Source organism: Falco cherrug, chromosome 15 (genome assembly GCF_023634085.1).
Source record: "Falco cherrug isolate bFalChe1 chromosome 15, bFalChe1.pri, whole genome shotgun sequence".
Taxonomy (NCBI): Eukaryota; Metazoa; Chordata; class Aves; order Falconiformes; family Falconidae; genus Falco; species Falco cherrug.
The window spans coordinates 14,480,075-14,506,032 of record NC_073711.1 but is presented as its reverse complement, the minus strand read 5'-3'; the positions used below and the strand labels follow the sequence as shown (position 1 = coordinate 14,506,032).

At 37.9% G+C, this 25,958-nt stretch overlaps 1 protein-coding gene across 14 annotated transcripts in view; it reads left to right on the top strand.

Moving 5' to 3' along the window:
• The window catches only part of KLHL13 (kelch like family member 13), an 84,551-nt gene that overhangs the window by 29,169 nt on the left and 29,424 nt on the right, over positions 1–25,958 (top strand). The window contains exons 1-2 of one of the 14 annotated variants that reach the window (XM_027800857.2): positions 18,584–18,710; positions 19,198–19,310. The exons of 12 other annotated variants lie outside the window; for them this stretch is intronic. In XM_027800857.2, the coding sequence (XP_027656658.1) occupies positions 19,213–19,310 (98 nt within the window). In that variant the 5' untranslated portion in view covers positions 18,584–18,710; positions 19,198–19,212. Of the gene's footprint in view, positions 1–18,583; positions 18,711–19,197; positions 19,311–25,958 lie in introns of those variants that run through there. One more of the 14 variants, XM_027800864.2, reaches the window with a different exon arrangement.

The window sequence follows — 25,958 nt, the reverse complement described above, 5'->3', positions numbered from 1 at the left end:
GTTTTGATTTGATGTTTTTTGTTTCTGAGGAACTGACAGGGTACTTTTCTATACCGCTGTATGAAACATAGCAGCATGAATACGAGTGTTTCAATTTGTTTTCCTTTGTAGGTGGTTGAAAATATTACTGCATCAAATGGCATCATTCATGACTAGCAATTTTCTATTAATGCCATTTAAGACTTATACATTCTTCATGTTGATTGATTGTTAATGGCATTTAATCATTTAAACCTTTCATTTAACTAGATTAATATATTTAAACAACTGTTTTAAGCATTCTTCTGAAGCATAAATGCTCAATTATTTCTGTTCCAAAGGTTGTATTGACATTTAGCAACCTTGTTTTTTTTAGCAAGTTTAGACTGAAGAAATCTGAATGTTTGTATGAGTATGACAACAGTTGAAGTTATGTTGGCAGCAGTTAAATCATTCTTGTAGGATGATCAAACTGAGCAGCGTGCTGCTTTCTGCTTCTGAGGCAATTTTTCACTGTACGTTTGATCTTGGATTAGAAGTTACAGATTTTCTGCTTCTCTTTTTTTTTTTTTTTTTTTTTTTTCCAAAACAGGCACACAAGTGCCCGTTTTCTGCTGGGTGCATTTATGGTGACTTAAGCATATCCAGTCTGTTTCACTTTTTACTCTTGTGTATGAGTGATTCTTATATACTGCTGGCACTCAGTATACATAGGAATGCATATGGCCATTTAGCAGTGTTGGTCAGTCACATTTCTGCTTAGCATGAAAAACAGCTGTTTAATGAATGATGCTTGATGAAACTTGAAGAAAAAAAAATTGTAAAAGCTTTCCTTAAAGCAGAGTTATGATGTGTTCTCTTTATCTTCAACTTCCAGTCTCTAGTAATCCCAGAGTACCTCTTTACTCCATCCTATTTCCCTCTAGTTACTCTGTTGTACTTGATTTTATTTAGCAGACATGCCTCTCTCCGTCTATACCAGTGACATTACAAGCATTTTCTCTTCTTCTCATTAGGTTTATGAATTTGTCTGTTGTTCTTAGGCAAGTGCACTTTTTTATTTATATTTTATAAGTATGTTTTCATTTGAGATTTGAATGGTGGCATTTTCATATGAAGCCTTGTGAATACATTCATGTAAGAGTTAAAGTTAGAAAAGAAAGAACTGGAAAAAATCTAGTGGATTTTTCTTTTTTTTGAGGAGATGACAAGTTTCTTATTTCTTGAGTACTTGTATTGGTCACATCTGGTCTCAGTATGGTGTGTATGACAGTGTTTGTGCTTGTTTAGGAGGAAATGTTTTCATAACATCAGTGGAAGGAATAACCTCTTCAGTAAAAAGTGTTTCCTCCAATAAATGCTTTTAGCTTTCCAAATTACTTTTTTATTTTTTTTAACCAACATGATTTAAAGAATAATAAAGTAAAACCTCACAGCTTTAGTGTTGACTTGCATTTAAATAAAATCTCTAATTTTTTTCAAGATTGACTAGGGAAGAGTAATGTGTTCTTTGTGATGGAATATTTGATGAAACAGAAGTTGCTCTTGTGTGACTAGAAATTTATATGCAGTTTTGCATATATTGGAAAGGTAGCATTGGGTGTACTGTTAATTATTTTTTTTCCATGAAGAAAGGATAGGTGGTTCAACGTAGAAACATTCTCGTATATTTAAAAGCTGGTTTTTGGTTTTGGTTCAGGTACATTTGTGGGTTAACTGCAGTTAAACTCCCTCTGTACGTGGTTTCTGGATCTTAACATCTGCCCAAATATAATTTTAGTATATGATTTGAAAACTGGTGCCTTTGACACGTGAAATGTTTGCAACTTGATCTTGATGTGGGAAGCAAATAGGTGTGGATCTAGAACGCTTTGTATTACACATGAAGAAAGTGAGCCTACTGCTTTTAATGGGAAAGGAAGGCTTGCAGAGTAGGCGAGCTGCTTGGAAAATCTGGCTGGTTTGTACTGTGTTCATGACTGGGTAAGCGGTGTTTGCTGAGAAGTTCCAAGTCTGGAAAGTTCTCCAACTGGTGACGTGTTGTTAGCAGTGTAATGTAATCTCATGCTGATTGTCACTTGCCCTTTCAAATCCATACCTGTCTTCTGTCACTTGGGTGGATATGCATTGGTTGGAACGGTTTTCTTGATGGCGAGTGGTGGGTGTAGTGTTATAATTAATTGTTTCCCTGCTCAGTTTGGTGTTTATTTAATGTGTCAAGTTAAAGCCACTTTATGCTTATGGTAAGGTGCTTTAGAGTCCTAAAACTAAAATAATCTTCTCAAATAGCGTGTATAGCATTATCCCTTAGAGAGGTTATGTGATTTTTCTGCACATAATTTATCCATTGCGACCCTATATTTACATTGGGTCTATTAGTTCTCGGTCCAGACTGGCACAGTTCTTAAATTGATAATGCACAAAACATTCAAAAACTAAAATAACTCCTGTTGTTGCAAAATTGAATCATTTTAATATGCTGTTTAATCTGCCTTAGCCAGCAGTTGATCATCTAAACAACTTCAGAAATAAAAGTTGTCATCTTTTAAAGCAACAATGCTATCTTTAATTTACTTAGTCCCAGAAAATACTTTCGGTGCTAACATTCTGCTATAATCGGTGTCCTCCCATATAGTCAAATATGGAAGAATTAAATTATTCTTCATTAATAAAGGGAGGGGGAAGAAAAAACTTCTCTGTGGTTGCATCTGATCAGTTTTTGTGTCATTCTGCTGACAAGAAGGCACCTAATTTTGAAAAGAGAAGTAGACATTTCTTTGTGGGTGCTAAATAGTTTGGTACTTCCTACATGTAAAAACAAATGACCAAACAGCACCCCACCCCAGAGTAACTAACTGAAGGATGTGTATATTTGTGCCTTACTTGAAGGGAAAACAACCCTCACACCTGAACCGCAGAAAAACTTGCATTATAAACCCCAACCAGTCAAAAAAAACCCAACAAACCCCACTTGTATATTCCATTTTTTTAATGCTAGAGGTGTTCGAGGTGTTCTGCATGTATATGTTCATGTGTGCAGCATGATAATACGTTTCTGACGATTCCATTGTCTTTGGACAGCTGGGATGTCTGTGATTCAGGTTTTAGTTCATGTGGATGTAAAATGAGGCATATCTTAAAAAATAATTGCACAGTGGTGGAAACTATGCTGGAAAAACAGGATACCCAGTCTTGCTTGGGTGTTCACCGTATGGGGAGATCTGTAGGATTTGCATCTGAAACTGGTGTTTTGTTTTGTTTTGTTGTTTGTTTTTTTTTTTCATTTTAAATGAGCTGCTCTTCAAGCTAGCTAATGTTGTTAAGGATAACTTGTGAAAATGAGAAGTGTTAGGTTATATTTGCATTAGTGTCCTGCCCTGCACAGTGACATTTGAAGCAACTATTAAGTTTTGACATGGTCTTCAGAGGTATCATAAGTATTCTGCAGGACCAGTGAAGGCTGCTGAGGAAAACAATTTGTTTTTTCAGACAGCGTGTTCTTCTACAGCCTGGTGACTACCAATCCCATAAACAGATGGACACTGAAATTTGAGATCCAGATATTGGTATGATTCCTGCAGGTAACAGTAAATTTAACAACTGAAGATAATAGTGCACTGTTAAAATGTACAAGTATTTCCATCACGGAAAATCCTTATCTACAACTATTACCACTACTCTGCCTTGTTACAACGTTGTGCATATATTTATGCCTGACCTTCCTAAGACATTTCTGAAACCTGAGCGTTTTGTTAATCTCCTTCCATCTTCCCAAGCTATGTTATCACATCCAGCTCCATCGTGTTGGATTCCAAACATTTTCAGCATGCAACTGCCCTGTTCCAAATTCCAGACTTCTGGTTTCATTCTTCTGCTCCAGCTCACCTCTTACAGGCTAGTTGAGTCAAAGCTGACAGCCAGGTAGGTGGAGGTCTATCAGCCAAGGACCTGGAATGAAATATAATTTGAAGTGAATGTGTTAAATCTTCAGATGCTGTCAATGTGCTTCTGTTGTCCTAAGGAGCACAGAGGTCATGTATCAACAAGTCAGCAAGTTCCTCAGTACCCCAGCTGGACAAGGATCTCAAATCTGTTTTCGCAGTTGCTTAAATGTGGGTCGATGTGACCTGAGTGAGTCAGAGCAATGTGGGAGTGCAGCAGAACATGAGAACTGAAGCAGAGGAGTTTGCAGTCTTTGTAAAGCTGTTCTCTCCTGGCTAGAGCAGCATCTTTGGCTGTTGTCTGGGTTCCTCTTTTCTCCCACAGTGCGCTTTTCTCCTCTCTTGTTCTGTCTCCCGAGTAATTAGAGCACCAATGTGACTGTTCAGTTCTGTTTCTGGATAATTAGAGCTGGGCCCATATAGTTAAATACATAGGAGTCTGTCTGGGGCTTTGCTTGGGGCTTTGCCAGGACATCACTGGTCTGTCATTGTCAGCCGGAAATCCTTTTCTGTTTCGTGGGGTGTGACAAAGACGTCAGCTGATGAGCAGTAATTATGTGATGCATGCTGGCTCGATCTGAATTTAGACTAGCCATCTCTCTGCTATGCGTGGTTTAGGAGTAATGAGGAGTGTTGTTTAAGAACAGAATGGCCTTGTTCTCTGGACAGTTATCGTGCTGGGTTAGAAAACCATTTACAATGCAGAACTTGGGAGCAAAGGGAGAGAGAAGGGGGGTAAATGAACTGAATCACATTACTGGAATTTGCTATTAAAAAGAATTTATTATGTGCATGCAACAATGGAAAGCTAAGGCTCAATAATTTTACTTAGTTTTACTTTTGCCCTTTAGATTCTGTATGCTTTCATTGGATTACAGCAATGAGGTAAAAATTTAGTCACGCTGCGCCTTGTGCATTCTTCTAGAGTGTTGATAAAAGGTAATCGTAAATAGTCTCCTTATCTGAAAATGCTAGATTTAGTTACTCTGCACTGAGGTGTTTGATGTGAGGGCTGAGAATCCTGGACAACTTCTTAACTGTTTATTGAATGTAATTATTTAACAACCCTGGTAGTCTTCAAAGAGGTCTTTTCTTTTTAATAAATCAGGATTGTGTGTTTAAATTGAGTATTGCCATTGTTCTCCCTCAAAATCCCTGAAAGCACATTTCAGGAACCAGCACAATTTTGTCATATAACAACAAAAAAAAAAAAATAAAATTCCCCAGCAGCTGCTTTTTGCACAGCAAGATGTTCCTATTTTGCTTATGTTTCCACTTAAGTGAAAGAACCAAAGAAAAAGGTATGTTTGTGCGTGTTGTTGCTTGATTCAGGATGTGAGCCAGAACAGAAGTTTGCAGAAATCTGATGAGAAGTACTAAAGAAAGAACACTCTTCTGTAGCAGTGTTTATGTAAAACTCCTGTGGTCTAATAGTTACTGTAACTGTTGGTTTCTGCATATGTTTATTATTCACTGGAAAGTTTTTATTTCAGTGTTTACAGAGACTCTTGTGGCAAATGTTCATCTTATCTTGAGCTACCAACTGCGTTTTGCTTCAAGTTCCGTGCTGACCCTATTGAATAAATACCTGGCATATTGCCCTGCCTTCGTCGCTTCCTAATCTGTCTGACTGCTGTACCCTGTGCTTTTTGGATTTGGAGTAGTGTATGACTGGCTCATTAGAGATTTCCCAGGTGCCCCCAGATTTAATCTTGCCGCTTTTTCATATTTCCATTATATGCTATTTGAAGGCTGTAAAATCTTCAGCTCTCAAGGGTCGTAGTATCATGAAAGTATTGAGTTCATCTGAGATTACCTTTGACTTGCTAGACACCAGAAATGATTTCAGTTTAAGGTTTGAAATTTAGAATTGCTGTTCCAAATGAGTGACTAGATGTTTGCAGTTTAGCAAAGCATTTCTTCGGTGGCAGTTAAATGACTGTAAACACATGGGTAGACAGGAGCAGTCCAGGCATGACTGACAGCAGTGCTTGACTTTATTTTTTAATTTGATTATTTTAACACTTCATTATGTGGGATTGTAGCATTGCATTTTCCAGGCAACACTTTGTGCAATACGCAGCAAGACTTTGTTCAGGTGGCCACAGTCTCATTATGCCTGGTCTGAGTTACTATCGTGATTCTTCTCAAATATTACTGTGCAACTTTGGTGTTATTGGTGACTTTTGAGGTTGTTGGAAAATCTTTCAGGCAAATAAAGTGGTGTTACAGCATGACTTGTGGTGGTGTTTGTGATGAAAATAATGTTTTGTACTTCTCGTGGTATGTGTATACCTTTCTGCATATCATCATTCTGCCTGGTGTGGGCAAAATGATAATTACAGCATTTCCAGAAACCAAACTGCTGAACTTAAGAATGAGTAAAAGCATTAATTGTAAGAACACGTTAGAGCAAATCTTTGCTTAACGCATAAGTTTTGCTTTGTTTAGAATCCAGAAAATGATTATAAAATGGGACACATACTGCAAAGAGCTGAATATGTATATAGCTGAAAGAATATGCAAAGGCTTGTGGGAAGGTGTGATAAGTAAGTGGGGATGCTTATAGATGTCCTTGTATTTCAGCTGTGTCTTATGTTGGTTCTGCTACTTGTACGTAAGTACCTGAGCATGGTCGTGGGTTTCTGTGATACCTACACCAAACTTCCTAATCACATTTTAAATTCATGTAATTAAACTTTAGTAGTCCAAGGTTAGTGGAAAATTATAGCCAGAAATTCTAATTTGTGGGTCAAAGATTGTCTAAAGTTGGAGAATTGTTAAGGTTTGTCATGTGAGGAACAGTGGAGCATCAGAGTTGACGCACTTGGAGTCATTTATCCACATAATTGATTAATGTTATTTTATACCTAATTCTATGCCACCTTTCTTCCTTTTCCTGCTTGGGAAACTGTCGGTGGAAATTTGACATCTTGAAATGGTGTTATATTGAAGGCTTGGGTTGGAAATGTTAAAATTACTGAAATGAAGTTACATCTTAAATTCTTCTTTCCTTGTGTGCTTAGCAGTACAGATTATATTGCATAGATCCAGGTATGATACAGAAAGAAGGGTGTTTATAGTTCTTATATACACTTGTATAACACTGTCCTGGGACAGTGTTAATGACACTTTGGAAGTGGGAGGTAAAGCTGGAGAAATTTGGTTACTGGCTTTGTATGTGACTCTGCTTTGGGTCACCTGCTGTGCCTTTCAGTACAAACCATTTTTTTTTTTTTAAATTACTTTTCACAGTTACTTCTGTGAATCTGTGTTGTAAGAAGAAATGGTAACTGGAAAGCTGATAGTGATAGCTGAAGCACGTTACGTGAAGAAGTTTCTTATATTTTTTTTCTCCAGATATCTGCTAGTTTCATTTGAAGCTTTCTTTTTATTGTGTCGGCGAGCTGATGAGTAATGACTCCCTGTATACCTTTACCATTCTTTTTGTGACGCTGTGCACTCCTAATGTATTCCTTGTTGTCCGTCTGCCTTCTGTGCTGTTAAGTCCAATCTACAAGTTGTTCCTCTTACAGAAGCCATTTCACAGGCTTGCTCATCCTTTTCACACTCTGCTTTTTCCAGTTCCTTTGCTATAGCTGGTGAGATGGGGCAAAGTGCAGAACAGCTCCCGTCGCAAACCAGGTAACTTGAGGGAATGATGCTGTGTTTGCCAGCAGGTACTACAGGCTTAGGAACTTGTATGGCTGGGCACAAGCTAGTCCAAGCTAGGGATGTTGCACAAATCAACTGACACTTAAGACAGTCGTGTTTTGCATCAGTGTTCTGCATGAATTGAGTTTTCTGTTTGTGCTGGGTTTTTTCCATTTAAAATGGGTATTTATGAAAATTAGTCTTTGTCTTGTAGAGCAGTTCTTATGAATACCAGAAGGTGGCATAACTGATTTTCCTAAAAGTGTTTTGATTGGAAGTAATACACGGGATTCTACTAAGCTTATTTGAAAGCTGCGGTGAAATTTTGATCAAAGGAAAGTTGGAACAGTTTAGCCTTTAAATATTAAGGGAGCTATTCAAAGATGTACTCACTCTGCTCTTTTTCAAAATGTGAAAAATCTGATGGGATTCATGCTGGCTTTTAGATCTGGTTTTTGGATTTGAAAGTAGTTAACTGAAGTGCAGGATGGAAAGAAAGGGTCTTCTATCATGTGTGCAGTGGAATTTTTTCCTGAACTGTTCTACAGAATCCTGGTTTTCCATGAACACATTGTTTAGATAATTTGCTTTACCAGTTTGCAAAATGAGACTTACTTCTGTCTGTGTTAAGCTCTTCAGGTTAGCTGGTGCTATGCAAGAATAAATTATTGATATAGTAACTTAACAAGTTGTAGTTTTATGCTGTAGCAACTCTATAAACACGTGCAGATTCATAGGTGTACCCATGTTAAGTGTTTTAAGTAGTAAGTGGAAAGGGTATGCAAAAAAAGACCAATAAGCATTTAAATGAAAATTTGTTTTCAACATCATATGTATTTCATTCTGGCAAACTGGAAACTTAGTCTCTGTGCAGTGTTGCCATGCATTAAATGTTGATTTTGCATTAAAACTTTTTTGGTTTGAATAGTTAAATTGATTGGTGTGGGACAAAACCAAAACTTTGGAAATAATGGGATACATGGGATTTTTTTTTTTTCTTTCCTTCAGCTCCCTCTGGCAGGCAAACACCTGAACTACCACTGCCTTGTTTTGAACTGTTCCAGAGAAAGGCTTGTCCCAATTCAAAGTTATCACAGTTGTTTGGTGTTGTGTATGTATGAATCGGAAAGATTTTTCAAGTGCAGAAAAGTAGATGACTGTAGAAGGCTCTAAAATAAAAATATTTCTTATTTTAGCTGACTTTCGTGCAGTCTTTTGACACGTCACAGCTGTGCAATGCCATTTCATCCCAAGGACCTCTATACCATGCTCATCTATTGATCTTTTTTTTTCTGTAATGTGGCCTTTCCTGAGCCAGCTGTGATTCACTGGAGCAGCACAGATGAGTGATGTGACTGTTTTGCATACAAGTCTAGTGGTGTTTGCAGAACTGAGACACATTTTTTTTGCTGGCTTGAGGGTGGGTGGTGGGGAAGTGGTGCGGCTCAGCTGTTGGTAGCTGTCACCCGGGCTGACCCTTCGACCACCTCTGGTGCAGTCTTCCACCGATTTTTAAAAATTTATTTATTCCCCCTCCCCAGTTCTGTGTTTCTGAAGGGCACTTTGCTAGGATGAGGTGGTGTGGTCACATCTACAACACTATAAAGATCTCAAAAACTGCCATGGGTGTGTGGTAGTGCTGGTAGAATGGCTCAGCGGTGGGACCTGTAGAAGCTGCTACATGAACGTTTCTGAAAACATTGAACTTCAGTTTTCATTAGGAGTCAGAAGTTTTATATAAATAAAGGTTTGTATTCAGGAGACTAAACTATTTGATTTAAATATTTCATAGTTTTTAAAAATTCAAATAAGATTACCATTCTTCTGTGGGCCTTTCTAAAATCAGCTCGCTTAGTCTTTTCTCGCTACGTACAATTATTTTATGCCAAGCAGTATGTCCTGATTTGACCCTAAATTATCTGGGTGGTTGTGTTGTCACTAATTAGGGATGTTGTACCTGCAAACTTGTTCCTGTCTACTAAGTAAGTTAAAACTGTCATTTCAAATCTGCTTTTGGAAATGAGTTCATAGTTTGCCCACCATAACAAACTTGAATAAAATAACTTGCATCTTTTGAAACTTTGCCTAGGAAATGTACAGTTTTCTCTAAAGTTATATTCACATAGATGCTAAAGAAGAAAGCACTTTGTAATTTTCTTTCTATAATTTCATTATTACACAGGAATTTTGACATTTGCTGAATTAGAAGTAGAGTATAATGGTGTATTTCAGAGAAATGGAACTGTATAAGATGAAGTGTCATTTCTGCGATAATTTTTTATCTTCTAGAAAAATCAAAATGTAAGCAAGGTATAAATTTTGAAAGTCATGTATTTTTTGTAAATGTTAATAACCACTAAGATTGTGCTAAGTCTGTCACGTGAACATACTGATTTTTACACCCTCCCTACACCCCATTCAGCTGAATGTTAAAGGCTGTGCCTTTTGGGTCCTTTGTGTAACAAAGCTCAACAGGGGGAATTTACAGAAAACCTTTTTATGGTAGAAGATGACTAGATACCTTCTGAAGAGGTAGTATTGAACTCTGCAGAAATCTTGCAATTAAAGCTGCTCCATGCACTTAAGATTGCAAGGATGGTTAGAGATACCATTGAGGTGTAAATCTTCTTGAGATGCAAACACACATCTTCAGTGTCTTTGCTCCTGGCCTCCTCCCAAGTGCAAGAACCTGTGAAAAGTGTATATTTTTTGTCAGTTTTCACTGCTGCTGTTGGGAATGGAAGAGCATCAAAATGAGAGACCCAGTTACTTGATTTTGCTTTCCTTTTGGGAACAAGTAGCGTGGAGGTTATCACTGGCTTAATTTGCTGAGGGAGGGAGGATCCTGAGCAAACAAACCAGGGAGGTCCCCCACATTGTCTTTTGGAAGGAGTCTTTGGACTACACCTACCTTTGTCAAGTGGGAGGAGCTGATTCCTGGTTACCTTTGGCTTACAGGCCAAAAAAAAAAAAAAAAAAAAAAATTAAAGTCTGGGGGATTAGTACAAGACACCCTTTGTCCCACATGACTCGTAAAGCTGTTCCAGCTTCAGTACGAATTCCACCTGTTCTCATAACATTTAGTTGGAATGATCTGCAGACTTGAAACTTTTTCTAGTGTAGAGCAACTGTACCTTTTTTCATGCTGAATGGGGGAAATACTAATGTTAGTGATAAATTGTAAACGGAACTTGTTGGTATGTAAGCCTTTCACATACCATTATGTGTGAAGGCAAGCTGAACTTTAACTGCAAGTTGCTATTCCATAAAAAAAAATTGTATCTGTGTGCTTAGGACTAGCTGATGGCTAATTGATTGACTCTATGAAGTGTCACATTTTTTGTGACCCCTCAAAGGGATCCAGCCAGCAGCAGTGCAGTGGCCGTGGGCAGCATGGTACAGCAGCTTTGTCGTTTTCCAGAAGACTCATTCCTGCTGTTTCTCAGCTCCCCGGTTGCACGCCACAATTTCTGAGAACCTGGTTGTGAAGCAATCAGCATCTTTTTAGAAACCTTTTTAATCTCCTTCTTCCCCGAGGGATTCTGACCTTCAGCTAAAGATGTCGGACTGCCCCCACTGGAAACTTTGTGGGTTAGCAGATCAGATCCATCGGAATTCCTGTGCTCAGAGAAAGTTTATCTTTAGAGACAAAACAGTAAGTGGTGATCCATGTGCTTCACGCTTGCTTCCCCAGGCCTGCCCTTCTGTGGGGACTGCTTTGCCTAGTTGTGCAGGACCACAAAAACTCACTTCAGTGGATAAAGACAATGAGGTTTAGGGAATGCAAAATCACTAACAGATTGCATATAAATAATGGAAGAATGAAAGAAGCAGCCTACAAACTTTTACTTTAAGGATATTTTCAAAAAGCTTTAATCAACACGTGACTTTACACAATCTGCAGTTTGCTGTCTGTGGTGCAGGAAATACTGAAGTTGTTGGTGGCTGGTGCTCAATCCGAACCTCCCTTCAATTACTAAATTGTTTAATATATTTGCATCATATGAGTCAGATGTGTAAATGTATTTAGGCATACTTCACTAAAATAAATTGTGCAGCCAACAGACCATAACAGCTGTAGAGAAGTTGTCCAGAAAGAAATTCTTTGTAGTTCACAGTTTGACCTAATAAAAATAACTGTTGCTTCAGACGGTTATTTTCAGCAGGGTCAATCTGGCTGCTGTGACTGTGCATTCAGATTTCTGTAGTGATTTAATAAATATAATCACCTGGGAAAGATGAGCACAGTTCTCTGAATAAGTTGGTGTTAATTCAGAAACATTTCTTCTGAGTGGTATGTTGTCAGCAGAGTACACAGGCTTAGATCAGAAGCTGGAAACCTTCATTAAGTCACTTTGGTTTTACCTCCTAATAAATGTTTTAAGACCTTATTTTACCTAATGCTTTCTGTGTATGAGTAGTTTGCCTAAACAAAGCTGAATATTTTTTTTGTGCATACTGTAACCTGTAGCTTGTCATTAAGTTAACAGTGCATCTTGACTCTTGGAATTCATTTCTTGGTAGGAATCTTACCTCAATTTTAAAGCAAAGCCCTCTTCAGGAATAAACAGAAGAAAATGCAGAGCATCCATAAGTGGCATCAAATAAAAAAATACTTCCATGGCCAAACCCACACACTTAGGAATAGATTTGAGAGATTTATGAGACTGTGTAATTACAAAATGTATCTGAAACTGAATTTATTATTGTAATAAATTAACCCTTCTAAATATTAAAAGTGCGATTACTACAAGGATTAGATTTGGTGTGTGTGTCCCCTTTTCCTGTGAGTTTCTGGGAAGCTGACTGAAGACTTAAGTTGTGTTTTTAAAAGAGTTTTTAAAATATCTGATTGTGATCTGATGGAAAATGGTGTGAGTTTTTAACTGTTTGCTGTTGCTGAATAATTTTGGAAATTTCATGCTTGGACCATCAAGATATTTTTCTTGCTAATGAATGATACTTGCAAGGACCAGGGTTGTGGGGTTTGGAAGAATGTATGAAATAGAGAAACTCATTACTCAACACAATTACTTCTCAGTCAGCCAGCTGCTGCCTCTTTGGTTTTTTGAAGAACATAAATTTGGGTAGTCTCAGAATCATGTGAGAACTCAAATGTTTCCGAACTGAGCGTCTGGGAGGGAAGGGGAAGTGGCTGTGTCAGATATAGGGCAATATGTATTGGTCATACATATATAAAAATGTGTATATATAGTACATATATATATAGTTTGTGTGTATATAGATGAAGACATATATATAGTGTGCATATGTATATTTTTGTATAAAAATAATGTTTACTGAAATGACGCATCCTAAAATGTTGCTGCAGCAATTTTCTCACACAGGAAAAAATGCTGAGTGGGTGGATGGCAAACTGCAGTACTTTTTGTTAAACGTGTGGTATATGCCGTCTGCTTAACCTAAAAAAAAATACAAAATAATAATCCCCCCATCTTTAAATATTTCCCCGTTTTAGAAATGGACAAACACATTGCTATAAAGACAGTAACCTGTGTTGCTTACAGCATTTTGACAGCAGGAGGGGATGGCTACAAACCTAATTTATCTCACTTCTTTATGCTTTACAATATATGATTATTCCTTGAGCGGTCAGCCCAATTTAAGAGTTAAATATATTTAATAGTAACTATTTTGTGAGCATCTCTGTTCCATTTATGAAGCAGCGTGCATCTTAATGTCTACAGTGCAATTGTTTCCCAAAGCATAGCTACTGTCTGAGGGCTTCCCCTTCCCCCCCCCGGTTATAAAAGAAATAAAAAAATATTTGAAACAACACAGCAGATAGTATGTCAAAGTACATGTGTAATTTTTGGAACTGTCTTCAGTTATTTTAAAGCTTATTTCTTAACTTAATTAAAAAAAATGTGAATGAAAGGTGTTTCTTTGTAAGATGGATCTTTGAGGATTCTAGAAAAGTTGTAGTTTCAATAAAAATACTGTCAGGTGCATATTGCCATTTTTTTTCTATACTTCAATATCTGGGGAATGTTACAGTGTTGCTGTGAAGGAACTGCAAACATAACTGCACTAGTTTCCATTGCTTTCCTCTTCAGGAAGATATTTGCTTTCCCTTCATATGAATTTTGATATGAATATTTTCACGATATATAGTCAAATTGTGGTACCAGACTCATATGTAGGGCAGTACTGTCAACACCATCTTTTAATTCTCTTCCAGTAATCGGAACATATGCAGTTTAATAGATTGAAAAGCCAAAGGTAGAGGCATGAGAAGCATCCATGTGAAAGGGAAAGAGCTGAATAAGGGGAAGCAAACTAAACTATCCCACTGAATTTTTTTTAGGGATCCTGAAGAGAAATGTTACACATCCTTATTTGCCCTACTCAGTTTCTAGACTTCTGCCTTTACAGCCTTATTTAAAATTCTGAAATTATTTGATGTAGAAATGATAATTGCTTTTGAGCTCCATGGCTTTGTGACTATTTTATGGGATTTGGGGCGTTCTTTTTTATTTTCTTTGTGTCAAAATGGTCTTCAGTGGCGGTGTGCATCAGCTCAGCAGGTCGGTAGTTGTAAGATAACACGAAAGATCTGAACGTTTCCTTCCAATGCGAAACTGAGTTTCTGCCTTCAATTTGGAGTGAGTTTTGCTAGTGCTGATATCACAAAACAGCTATTACAGAAGTACAGTATATATCCATTTAAACATGGAAACATGGCTTTGTATCAATGAATTTTTAGAACACAGGTGTTGGGGGGAAAAGAATCTCAAAAGTCTGAAGATGTTTACTAGTCTTACCACCACCATTGTTACATGTTTTTCTGTGGTGTTGAATCTGGCATCTTTTCGTATATGAACACTATCAGCAGGAAATAGTCTAATGTTATAAAATATAAAATTTGCAACACAAATATGTAGGCCTTTCTGTTGTCTACGTTTCTAGATGAAAATGGGAGATGTAAATCATGCTGTCACTGTAACTGAATGTTTTTTTTTCTGTAAAGCTTAAAGAAGCCTGGGGCTTTGGAAGTGCAGAAGACTTTTCAGGTCATGCTGGAAGGGGTTTGCAAGGCTTGAGGAAGTTTCCATATGGCTTAACCCTGTTCCCACCTAGTGCTCTCAGTTCCTCTGGTACTTAGTAGAATGAAAGGAGAGAGGTAAGCAGCTTGTTGGAGTGGAACAGCCACAGCAAATCACTTGGCTGAGCAAATATTTTTCAGCTTTGTTTTTTACAGTGTAAGGACAGAAAAAAGAAGTTACACTCAATCTGTGCAAACTGATAAAAATCCAGCGGCATGTCTAGAACTGAACTTTTACTCTGCTTAGTTTTCCTACAGAAAAAAATAATGTGGCATTCCAAGGCTGAGAATAAATATTTGTAGACTAGTACAGTTTGACATTGTCACTGGGCTGTGATATATCTCCCTGCTTGTGACTTTTTCTTTGAACTACGGGGCATGCAAAGATGGCTTAAAAGTTTTGTTGGAAGTACACATGTGCCAGACGTGTAAGCATACTGGGTTGTAACAGACGAGCTTGTATTTTATAATGGCATATATTTTATATATACCAGGTGAAAGGCAGCAAAGGCATATATCTTGACAGTTGGTATGTATGAAACGATGTGGTAGCAGCTTAGCGTTGAAGTTGCACGAAGGAGGGAAGAGGGTATCACAAGAAAAATTAAGACAGTCGCAAGGGAAGTGGTTTTATCTGCATTCCTACACGGAAGATTAGGGAGGGCTGGCAGAAGAAAAGATGGCAGTGATCAGCACACTTGAAGGGGAGGTCCTGTGTGTTATTTGTTCATGTGCTTGTGCAGTATGGTGCTGCGTGCCTGCTCCTCTCGCCTGGGGCCGAATCCTGCGTGTTGGCCTGTAGCGAAGCAGGGTTTGGTGTGAGGGATGGAGGAAGAGGAGTAAGAAATGCCTTGCTCGGTTAGGCACTCAATGTACCTCCTCTTCTGGGATCAGATCTGCACTGCTGTACAGCCTCAGTCAGCCGTTGGCCATGCTAACAGCTCACGTCTGTAAAACGGCAATGTGGGATCTTGCCTTTGGTCTTTTTATTGTCTCTTTTTTCTTCTTATGCCACCTGTTCAGTTACTTTCTGGAGGAGTTTTCTGCAGAAGTGCTTGTTACTGTGTCAGTTACCTTACTGTCCACGTGCTCAGTGCAGCTTTGGAAATACTGGCGTGGAAATGATTACTTTAAAAACAAAGGACGACTTCTTTCTCATCTTCTGTGTATAGAATAGAAGATATGTAGGAGACTGATAGTAAGTAGAATGTAACTTTAAGCAAGTCCTAAGTGCTAGATCCTTTTAATCTTGAACATGAACTTGCTTGTGAGAAAAAAAACCAGAAAGCAAGACCTTAAATGGTCCCAAGAAGCTGTTTAATCTCTATTGTTATTGTGGGACTTCAGCATTTAAGGGTTTTAAACTGAAAAGCAAAGCTCCAGTTTGGTGTGTTTTCCTAACACTTGTCCTAGCAATAACTGTTTTCTCGGCAAGTAGGTTTCTGCACAGAGCTGTAATGCTGCTTTTGTCCCTCCAAACGAGTTAATTTGGGGTTGAATGGCAAAGCGATGTAATCCGAGAACAGAAAATGTATATTCAGTGGGTACAATACACTCCAGGAGGTCAGGTTATTTCCCCCATATTTTTAAATGTGTAACTAAACTATTATTGTGGCATCTTAATTAAAATAGCAGAATAACATACTGTGACTTTTCTGTTGTCTTAGGAATAGTTTATGTAAAGCATAGAATACATTTGGGTAGTATTTTCTCTGGGAAGACACAACTGACTGTCAGGAAGAAAACAGTATTTGATTTATTTTTTTCTCATGTGCAGATAGGCGATTCATTTCTCGCGTGGTTTTCCTTTTGCAAATGAAAAGCATTTGCCTATTTTTAGAGTACCTGGCACTAATTACTTCAATTCCCCATTTTGTACATTGGGTGTTTGATCAAGCAGCGTGTGCTGGACATTAGGAGGAGGTGAAGTTGGGCAGTGCTTGGGGTTCATATACTTTAAAAAATATTTAGTTATAGTTTCTTCTGTGAAGTTTTTAATTAGGTTACTTGTAAATTAAATGGAAAAATAAATGGGAACAGAAGCACCTAAAGGAGAATGAATGTTTGAGAACTAATGTTGCTTTGTATGGTGAGTGATGTTGTTGGGTCAGAAGTGAGAAGCAACTCCAGTTTCTGGGTGTGATTGACTTGACTTAAAACACCAGTCAGTGCTTGGCAATGACTGTGTGGCTGGAGCTGGCTTTTCTTTTACTGGTCAAAAGGGTATTTCAAGAGTTACTTCTGAAAAAGTGGCCCATTGATTGTCCTTAGCCTCATTCTTTTGTATTAGTAATGCTACTGTTAATAAAAAAAAAAAAGTGTAATCAGCTCCTTGGGGCTGGCAGAGCAGAGATACACATTTAAAATGAGTTACCAGTTGGTTGCACTGGCTGTGCACTTGGGATGAGGAAGGGAGTAACAGTGTTTGCTTATTGTATTTTGAGACAGTTTCTGCAGGTTGACAAATGCAAAAGCAAAATTGAGTGTTATGAATCCAAAATTGTGCTGTTTTTCTTTGTGGTTATAATAGCTGCTATCTAACATCTCTCAACTTTTAGGCCTTCAGTGCGGAGAAGGCATGATCTAGTAGTCTGAGGTTATGTGTGTGTGTGAGACTGTACGCGGTATTTACAGTGTGAGCAGGCGAGCATGGCTGTTGGCATGTAAATGCATGAATTCTTTTCCTAAAAGTAAGACTTCTTTATGTTAAAACTGCATACTTGCTCTCTGCAGGGCTAGTGTTTCTTAATATTTATAACGTATAAACACTGTTGTCTTACACAGCAAATGTCTGTTCAGCAATCAGGTAGCAATTTCTGTGAAATTTGTTGCCTGTGTTAATGCTGCTCTGCTCATGTGTAATTTAGAACTTCAAAGAAATGGGAGAGAGCGCCTCAATTGTTTGTCAGATAGGTGACATTTGAATTAGTCCTCACCTCTGATCGTCCTGGGTTATTTTAGTTCCTTGCCTGTGGTTATGGTAACAGCTTCAAATGCCCAAAACTATTTTGGGCAAACATTTTCAATAATAATGACCAGAAGCAGAAATTATTCCCTAGTGATTTCATCTCAAAAATAAACTGAACAGTGTATGTTTCACTATTATGGAAAACCTATCGGTGTTATTAAATGTTACTAAAGTGTATAAATTTACAGGAATACTGCTCCTGGTTCTGTTCTTTGTTGCTGAGTAGTGTGACAGGGTGTTGGCTTTTTTTTAATAGGATTAAGCTGTCCTGATGAACAGAAAAATTGTCGTTCTGTACAAAGACTATTCTGAAATATGTAGATTAAACATCTTTGTGTTGATTTGGTCTGCTGTGGCAATACATTAGAAGTAATTTTATATTTTTTTTTTCCCCTGTAAGGGAGTCAGTATAGTTGAAGGTCTACCTTCTATTCCCTAGAAACGTGCTCTGCTTATGCACGATATGCTATTAAATTCTCTGTTCCCTTTTTAATAGGTTGCCTTCTATGCTCCCCACTGTTGTCAGCCCCAGGAGGTCACCAAGCAGAGCACAGAGTTGCAGAGTGGTCCCTGATGGACACCTGCGTGACCATCTGCTTCGTCAGTACTTCAGGCAATTTGTGAGCTGCTGGGGGGGGCGTTGAGAATTAGATTCTTGATAGCCTCCCTACAAAGACTGCTATTAACAGCGTGCTACTCTCTGCTTCTCTACTGCAGAAGACAGAGTGATATTTGCGTTCCCATAGCATGTTGCAAAATGCATGAGATTTTGCTCATCCTCCTTGGAAATGAGAATAGGAAAATGAGAGCATCCTGAACCAGAAGCTAGTAGAAGAGCATGCAGAAACCTGCAGCGATTTGTGCTTTATTTTGTCTTCCTAGCTATGGATTAGAAGGACTGTGATTTTTGCAATGGGCTTTTTCCATAATGGCATTCTTGTATTGTTTGGTCAGAGCTTGCACAGGAGGAAAACAGGCTGCTGAATTTAGTCACTGATCTCTATTAGCCGTGGCCTAAGGCTATGCTGAGATTTATATCCCATTTGTATTGTTGCAGCTCAAAAGAAGAATGTTCAGAGGATGACAAGTGTATTCTGAGTAGGTATGTTGTTTCATTTTCATATGAAACCCATTTTTTTTTTTCTGCTTCAATTGGTCAGAAATGAGGTTATAATAGGAAGAGACTATAGTACAGTGCTGCAGTGTCCCTGTTAAGGTAGAACAATAGCATCAGAAACAGTTCTTTAAAAATTAGCTGCTTTTATTAAATAAAGCTGCATTGTGCTGGTGTGCACAGTGCAGTCTTTCTTTTTTTTTTTTTTTAAACATATACTGCAGTCAGCGCTTCCCTAACGAGGTGGCACTATTGTTGAGTTAGAAGGATAGAATCATCATATTGCTTTAGGGGACAGCAGGATTTAAAAGGAGATGCCTTGCAGCCCTGTTTTACAGATTGGAAGCATCGGTTTAAGGGCATTGGCAGAATCATTTCCTTGTTCTTAGCAGCAGCCACTGCTGTGTCAGTAGTGTGTGGAATGGAAGTCCTAGTTGGTAGTCTGTTATGGAAACGCTGTTTACTGTTATTGTAGTACCGTGGTGACAACATGCCATTGAAATGGAAAACGAGCTCTCCTGCTATCTGGAAATTCCCAGTTCCTGTGCTTAAAACATCCAGGTCATCGCCACTTTCTCCAGCATACATGTAAGTGAGAGAAATGAGGATAATAAGGTGGGATTGCTTTCGTGAGACTACCCTGTGGCAAAATACCCTGTTATATATTGAATGACATTGGCACTCAGAATTTTACCTTGTTTTCTATGTAGACCCCCCCCCAGATTTTATCCTGGATGTTTCATGATGGATGTTGTGTTGAGTCTTTCCCTCTTTGTTGAAACGTAGAGAAACTGTGCAGTTTAAGCCGTATTCATAATAATATCTTATGTGCTCATTTAAAAAGTTCATGTTGCTGTTAATTTGTAGAGCTGATCTTGAATTGACAAGTTAAGCTTTGAGGCAGGCTTTCCTTTGTAGTGTATATGCTAACAATTTGTCCTCCTGACTATTACACTTTGAAATTAAACATGAAATCACCTGCTGTATTGTACTGCACTTTTTGTTCATGTAAGTTCTCATATAAAAGAAATCATCCTGATTTGGTCTTGTTTTATTCTCGAAAGTCTTAGCCTGAATACAGATTGAATGTCTTTTTACAAAGTTACAGTAAAAGCTTAAAACAAATAGAAATCATTCATATCTGAGTACTTATGTAGTTACGCACTTTGTCCATGTAAAGTAGCTTCACATGAAACAGTATTTTAATACACATGGAAACAATATGCCTTTGTCTTGCCAAATCTTGATGGAGCTTTTGTTCACCTTTTGTTGCTCTGAGTTCTCTGTTAGCATATACAGGTGGCTTTTTTCCTTCAGAGAAATTAAACTAAGCGTAGGGTACTGAATTGCTTCTGCCTTTATTTAAAGAAGCAGCTTTTTCAAAATGAGGAACAGTTGCTTTAAAATGCACAAGTAGCAGTATAGATGACTTGCCTATCTGGAAATTACTATAAATACTATTCCTTTCCAATAGCATTCCAGCCAAATACCTTCAATATTAGTGCTTTTTACGCTTGTATTGTTGTCTTACAGATAGTCTTTTGCTTCAGCTACTGTAGGGACATGCTGTAAGAAATAGGTATTTACAGGTCCTCTAAATGTCGTCTTTTTATAGTTGTTGCTGAGGATTGCATTGCTAAACAGTGGAGCTGAGACAATACAACGTCGTATGTGTGGTCACTAGTGTTCTTTGTTTAAGAAGAAGGCTGGGGTTTAAGGAGCTAACCTGGCTGTATAGAACCTATGCTGTGCACGCTCCAATTTAAGATTAATTTTCATGGAAGTGCTTCAGCATTTTCACTCACTAGATGCATCAAATATGCTTAAGGCTACCAGAAGATAAACTGCTTCCAATAAATTGCCACTTACTCTGAGTTTTTAAAAAAGTACAACTAATACAAAGGAAGTGTCATGATAAGAATTGTGAGGTTTTTGAACCTATTTCAGAGGAATAGTGTCTTTAGTGTTGTATGCTGTGCTTTTCTTTTTAAACTCTAGTACTTATTAAATGCAAGAAAGATCAGAAATAGCCTGGTTTGATCTATCTGCTGCTGGAACCGAGCACTTCTTTTGTGTGTCACCTTTAAATTGCTAATCTAGCTCTCTGTATGCTCTGGCTTTTATGATGGGGATCATGTAGCTGATTATCTCAGTGTGTGTTGAAAGTATGTGAACAGGTTTAGTGATCATGCTTAACTATATGATGCCGAGCTTATTTGGAGCATGAGAAATATGTGATCAGCAGCCTTAATCACCTTTTTATAATGAGTCAATGTATCCCACTGCTCATAGAGACATTTCTTCACTGGCACACAGTCCTGACATTAGCAGGACTCTTAAATCTAATGTTGCAATTATTCGTGTACTTTATAAAGAATGAGAAATATTATGAAATGGCACCTATTTGATTAGGCAGTATATATCAACTGATAAAAAACCCCCTTGTAATTTAGGTTGAACAGTAAAATAGGTGGTGGAATGAATTATCTTCATTGCAGAGATTACAGTAAATTTGCTTCTGTTTTATGTGATCCGATATTTTTCATGTTGATACGTGTAAGTTTTCTGTCTTAAGTATTACTCTGCACACTGGCGAAAGGTTTGTTTTGAGTAAAAGATTCAGGAATAAGTGGCATGTGAGATGGAACATGTACTGATGTAAAATAAATGACCATAAAACTCTTGAATTCACAGACGAACACTTTTGTACTTGGTATTTTGCATCTGGAGTATACAAAGGTATAATTAAGCTTTTAATCCTTTTAATACTTGAGATCTTAATCTTATAGGTTTGTAGCATAATTTGGAATGTGAAGTAGGGAGCTCTTAATGGTGTGGGGTTTTTTGTACTTAAAATGAAATTCCAAATTTTCAGGTTTTTCTACTAAAGTTGACCTTAACGTTAAAAGCTTCATCCTGCTTATGACTTAGAAGTAACTTGCCTAGAGATTAAACTGATGGTCAGGAGGCAGATTTTATTAGTGTTTTATTTGGTCTGTGTACCCGATACCTGAATTCTGCCTTTGTTTCCCTGCATCGCAATGCCAGGACTGGTGGTCATGAGCATGTTTGGTTTGGATGAAGCCAGGATCGGCGTACAAAGTGCCGCTGTAAAACGGGTAACTGTCCTGCGAGCCGTGCAGCTGGGGCGGTTTAGCTGCAGTCTCTGCTGGAAAAGTTTGTGGTAGTTCCTGAGGTGGGGAATGAGTACAGAGAGCTTGTCCCAGAGAGTTCTCTGCTGCAGGAAACTTGTGACTGGGTAGTACATGAAATAAAGGACCTGCTGAAGTTGAGCTGATGACTTGGTAGGCAAGGACAGGGTTCTGTTTACTGGGAAGTCTGCTGGTTTTGCTGGCTTTGGTAGTGCTTTCCTGGCAATGGGAAGGAGCAGCAGTGAGATGCTGCCTCTTGGCTGGTGGTTTTGTTTACCACCAGTTATTTATTAGGGATATTTTCAGAATATTCTGACTGCAAGAAGTAACGCTTCGTGTTATACACAGGGTGAAGGGTTCCTCTGAAGGGAAATGCAGATATCCCCTGGCTTCTGGTGGAACTGGTCCAGAGTAGCTTGAGCTTTCCCCCAGGTTGGTGGAGAGATCCGGTGACATTGCATAGGGAAAATTAGGTAGTATTGGAATCGGAGCACTGGCGTGTGACCAATATATGTAGGTGTAATGCAGCCTGGCTTACTGCATGAGTTGGGAATGTGCAAGATACGTGTGCATGCACGTGCCTTTGTCAAGCTGCTTTACATTTTCTTTCATGACGCTGTGTTGGGGTTTGGAATATAGATTCCTTTTGTCAAATTAACTGTGAAAGCTGTTACAGCAAGTTTATGCACCACTAGTGAAATCATGTTTATATTTGTGGTTGTGTTGACTATGTCGGGACAGACCTAGGTGACGTAACGTATTATGTGGGCAGGTGAGCACTTTCAGCAAGTGAATTAGAGGAAATGACTGAGTGAATAATATGGAGTTGGAGAAGTGGTATTCCTTGGCATCATAGCTGTGTATTAACAGCCCTGTTAAAAACAAACAAAAATCCCACCCCACCCCAACCCCAGTGACTGACATAAGCAGAGGTTAAGAATAGAAGCACTACTTCAGAGAGGGTGAGGAATGGTTCAGAATTTTACACCTCAGCTTTGAGGTATAAAGGAATATGCATCCCGATTATTATTTACGGGTTACATCATCTCATACGTTAAGAACGAAGAAGAGAATTCTTTCTTATTCGCACTAGCAATGCCATTTATATTGTTTTTCAAAGTTGTGCACATCTTCCATTAACACGAATGGAAATGTTTGTGGAAACTCTGGAGATTGAAGTACTATGATGGACATCTACAAAGAATCCAGTAATGCAAATAAACTATTTTCAGAAATGCTATTCTTATATATATAGCCTATAAATATATAAAATGCTTATATAATAAGCCTATCTATATTTTCTGAAAAGTTAAATATTCAGTTAAGTATTTATATGTTTAAACATGCCATGTTTAAAAATCAGAAAAATTAAAAAAAATTATTAATGCAGAATAATTTGGTTGCAAACTTACTGCCTTCTATCCTTTTACGTGGAATGGTGTGTTGATATTTTAAATGGAAATTATCCTTCACATGTGTTTTCATAAATAATGGACTAATGTTAAGAGAAATAAACAAACGTGACATTCCAAATCTATTGCTATCAAAGGATTTGCAATGCAGCATATCTATCCTGAGTCATGTGGTTATGAAATTTGTCCGATAGGAAATGCTTTGCAGTAATGGAAATCAGTTAGTGTGCAGAAAAGCAGAATAAATTCTTAATACTCTGGAGTAATCGGCATTAGTTTTAGCTGCTTATATAGGTTAATGCTTTTGTGTCTTCTTTCAAATCTCCGATTTGCTCTACAATGAGCTCTTTGAATTTATGCTATACAATCTTATATACTTAAATGGGAAAAGGTGTTTATGCATAATTCATCTGACTATCTGTATTAGTTTTCTTTTGTGAGACCGCCCTATGTGTTTCTGTCTTCATTGGCCATTTTTAGTAAATAAACACTTTTGGGCTCTTGAGCATTAACAGACTACATGGTATTCACACTGGAATGCTTGCCTGCCTTTGGCAACGTTTCCATGTTAAGCAATTACCTCCTAGATATTTCACATTTCAACATGTTGAAAGTGTGCAGGTCATCCCAAATATATATTTTTCTTAAACTAATCTGGCAATGCATGCAAACAGATTAATTGGGTGGGTGTGGAATAGAAGGGGTTTATGGCTTATGAATAGAAGATTGCTTTTTATCCCAGCAATTTGGTACATAGAGTTATCTACAGTGCCTGTAGATCTTAATTTTGCTTTTTAAATAAGTATTTTGATAGATTATTCTAAGTTCTTGAAATGTGAAATTTCATTGCAGTTATAAACTGGCAAAAACAACAGAAAAAAACCAAACCTGGTTGTCTTGAAGTTTCCCAGTGCTCATGGTTTTTCTGGGCAGACCTTTACAGGTGATGCTGTGGCTTACAGGTCCCCATAATTACCTTCTCCTCCTTATGTAGCATGATGCTGCAATATTGACATGTTGTGACATGCTGAAGAATCTTTATTGAATTGTCTTGATTATGTTACTCAGCCTGTTCTGCCAGAGTGTCAGTTCTGCTGGTTTGTCATCTTTGCCATAATTTCCTTGTTACTGTGGAAAAATCTTGTTGCCCAGTCTCTACTCAGTGGGATTTCTAGTGTTTTGCAGTGTTTTTTGGTGACGTTTGGATGGAGATACCTACAGATTTTCATAACGTGCTTGGTGAATATTGGGTTTTCAAAATACTAAGTCACTTGTTCTAAATGGTTATAGTGGGAATTGTAGTGTAATCAAGCATAGCTATAACACTAAAGTGGAAGTGCACACCTATATTATTGCTTTAATATTTTGTCGAGCAGTGACTGAGATTGTTGCAGTATCAAAGTTGCAAAAATATTTTTTTTATGGGATGAACAGGTCACCCACACCTGTTATCTGGCATGCTTAGATTTAAACTGTCATATAGGGAAAAAATATTTTACAATTGAAAGTAATTAATGTCCCCCTACATTTTCCCCAGGAGATTGTAATAAAGGAATGCCAAAGCAACTGTGAGAAGTGACAAAGCAAGAAGAACAGTCGAGCAGACCTAGGCAGCAGAAAGAGCAGGGGTTAATTACCAAAATCTAATGTCAGAATCCTGTTTGCTTGTTTGCTGGCTTTTAAGCTATCGGAATTATTCTGTGCAGTATATAGAGGGGGAAGAAAAAAGCCAATACTCTGGAAAGGAGTTGTACCTAAATCTGTTGAAGGAGTACAGTGGCATGTGTCCTATGACCAAATCTTGAATGTGCAGGTGCCACCTTAGACACATAGATGTTTTCATCTAAGGAATCATTCTGCACATTTAACAGTTGGTAAGTGTATGGAAACTAACTTTAAAGACACATCAGGTAGAGCTGTAATCCACTAGTGCATGCAAAGTGTTTTAAGTATTTCATAATGCATAGGAAGTATTCAGCTGCCTAGCTAAATTATGACTTGACTTTTGAACACTTAAGACCAAATAGGAAGGGCAGGGAGTAGGATGTGCAGTGTCAGTCCAACCTAAGCTGTGAAACCCCTGAGTGACTTGCATTTTACCCTTTTGGACTTCAAGGAAATAAAGTAGTTCTAATTCTGTAGAAAAGCTACAAAGCGTGTGTATTTGCTTTGCTTTTTCTGTTTTTAATAGTCGGAATCAATAGACTAACACTGACTTTGGCAAAAAGTCATTAGAGAACAGTTTCTAATTTAACATCATTAAACAATCTGAGTCTGCAAATTTAAGCTACAAATGGCTCAATGAATGTAAACCCTTTGTCAAATAGATAAATGTGGATGTGACACTAAGGCTCCCAGAGAGACTAAATACTGTTAGGAACAAAAGCTATATAGCAGCGACTGAGCCAAATACTGCTTTGTTTCTGTGGAAAACAAATTTGAATTAACCAGCAGGCTGTAATTATGCCACAAACAGCTTGAGACCTCTGATAGTTTAGTTGTTTAAGAAGGAATTTTGAGGAGAGTATTTTCTGTGTGTGTATCCTTAGGAAATCATCCTGAAATGGTTGCTGATGCTCGGTCTGCTTGTGATGGCTTTGTGGGATCTAATTTTGTACTGGCTTTGGTCATGGTGTGGCCTTACTGGGAAGTGAAATAAAAAGGTTCAAGTG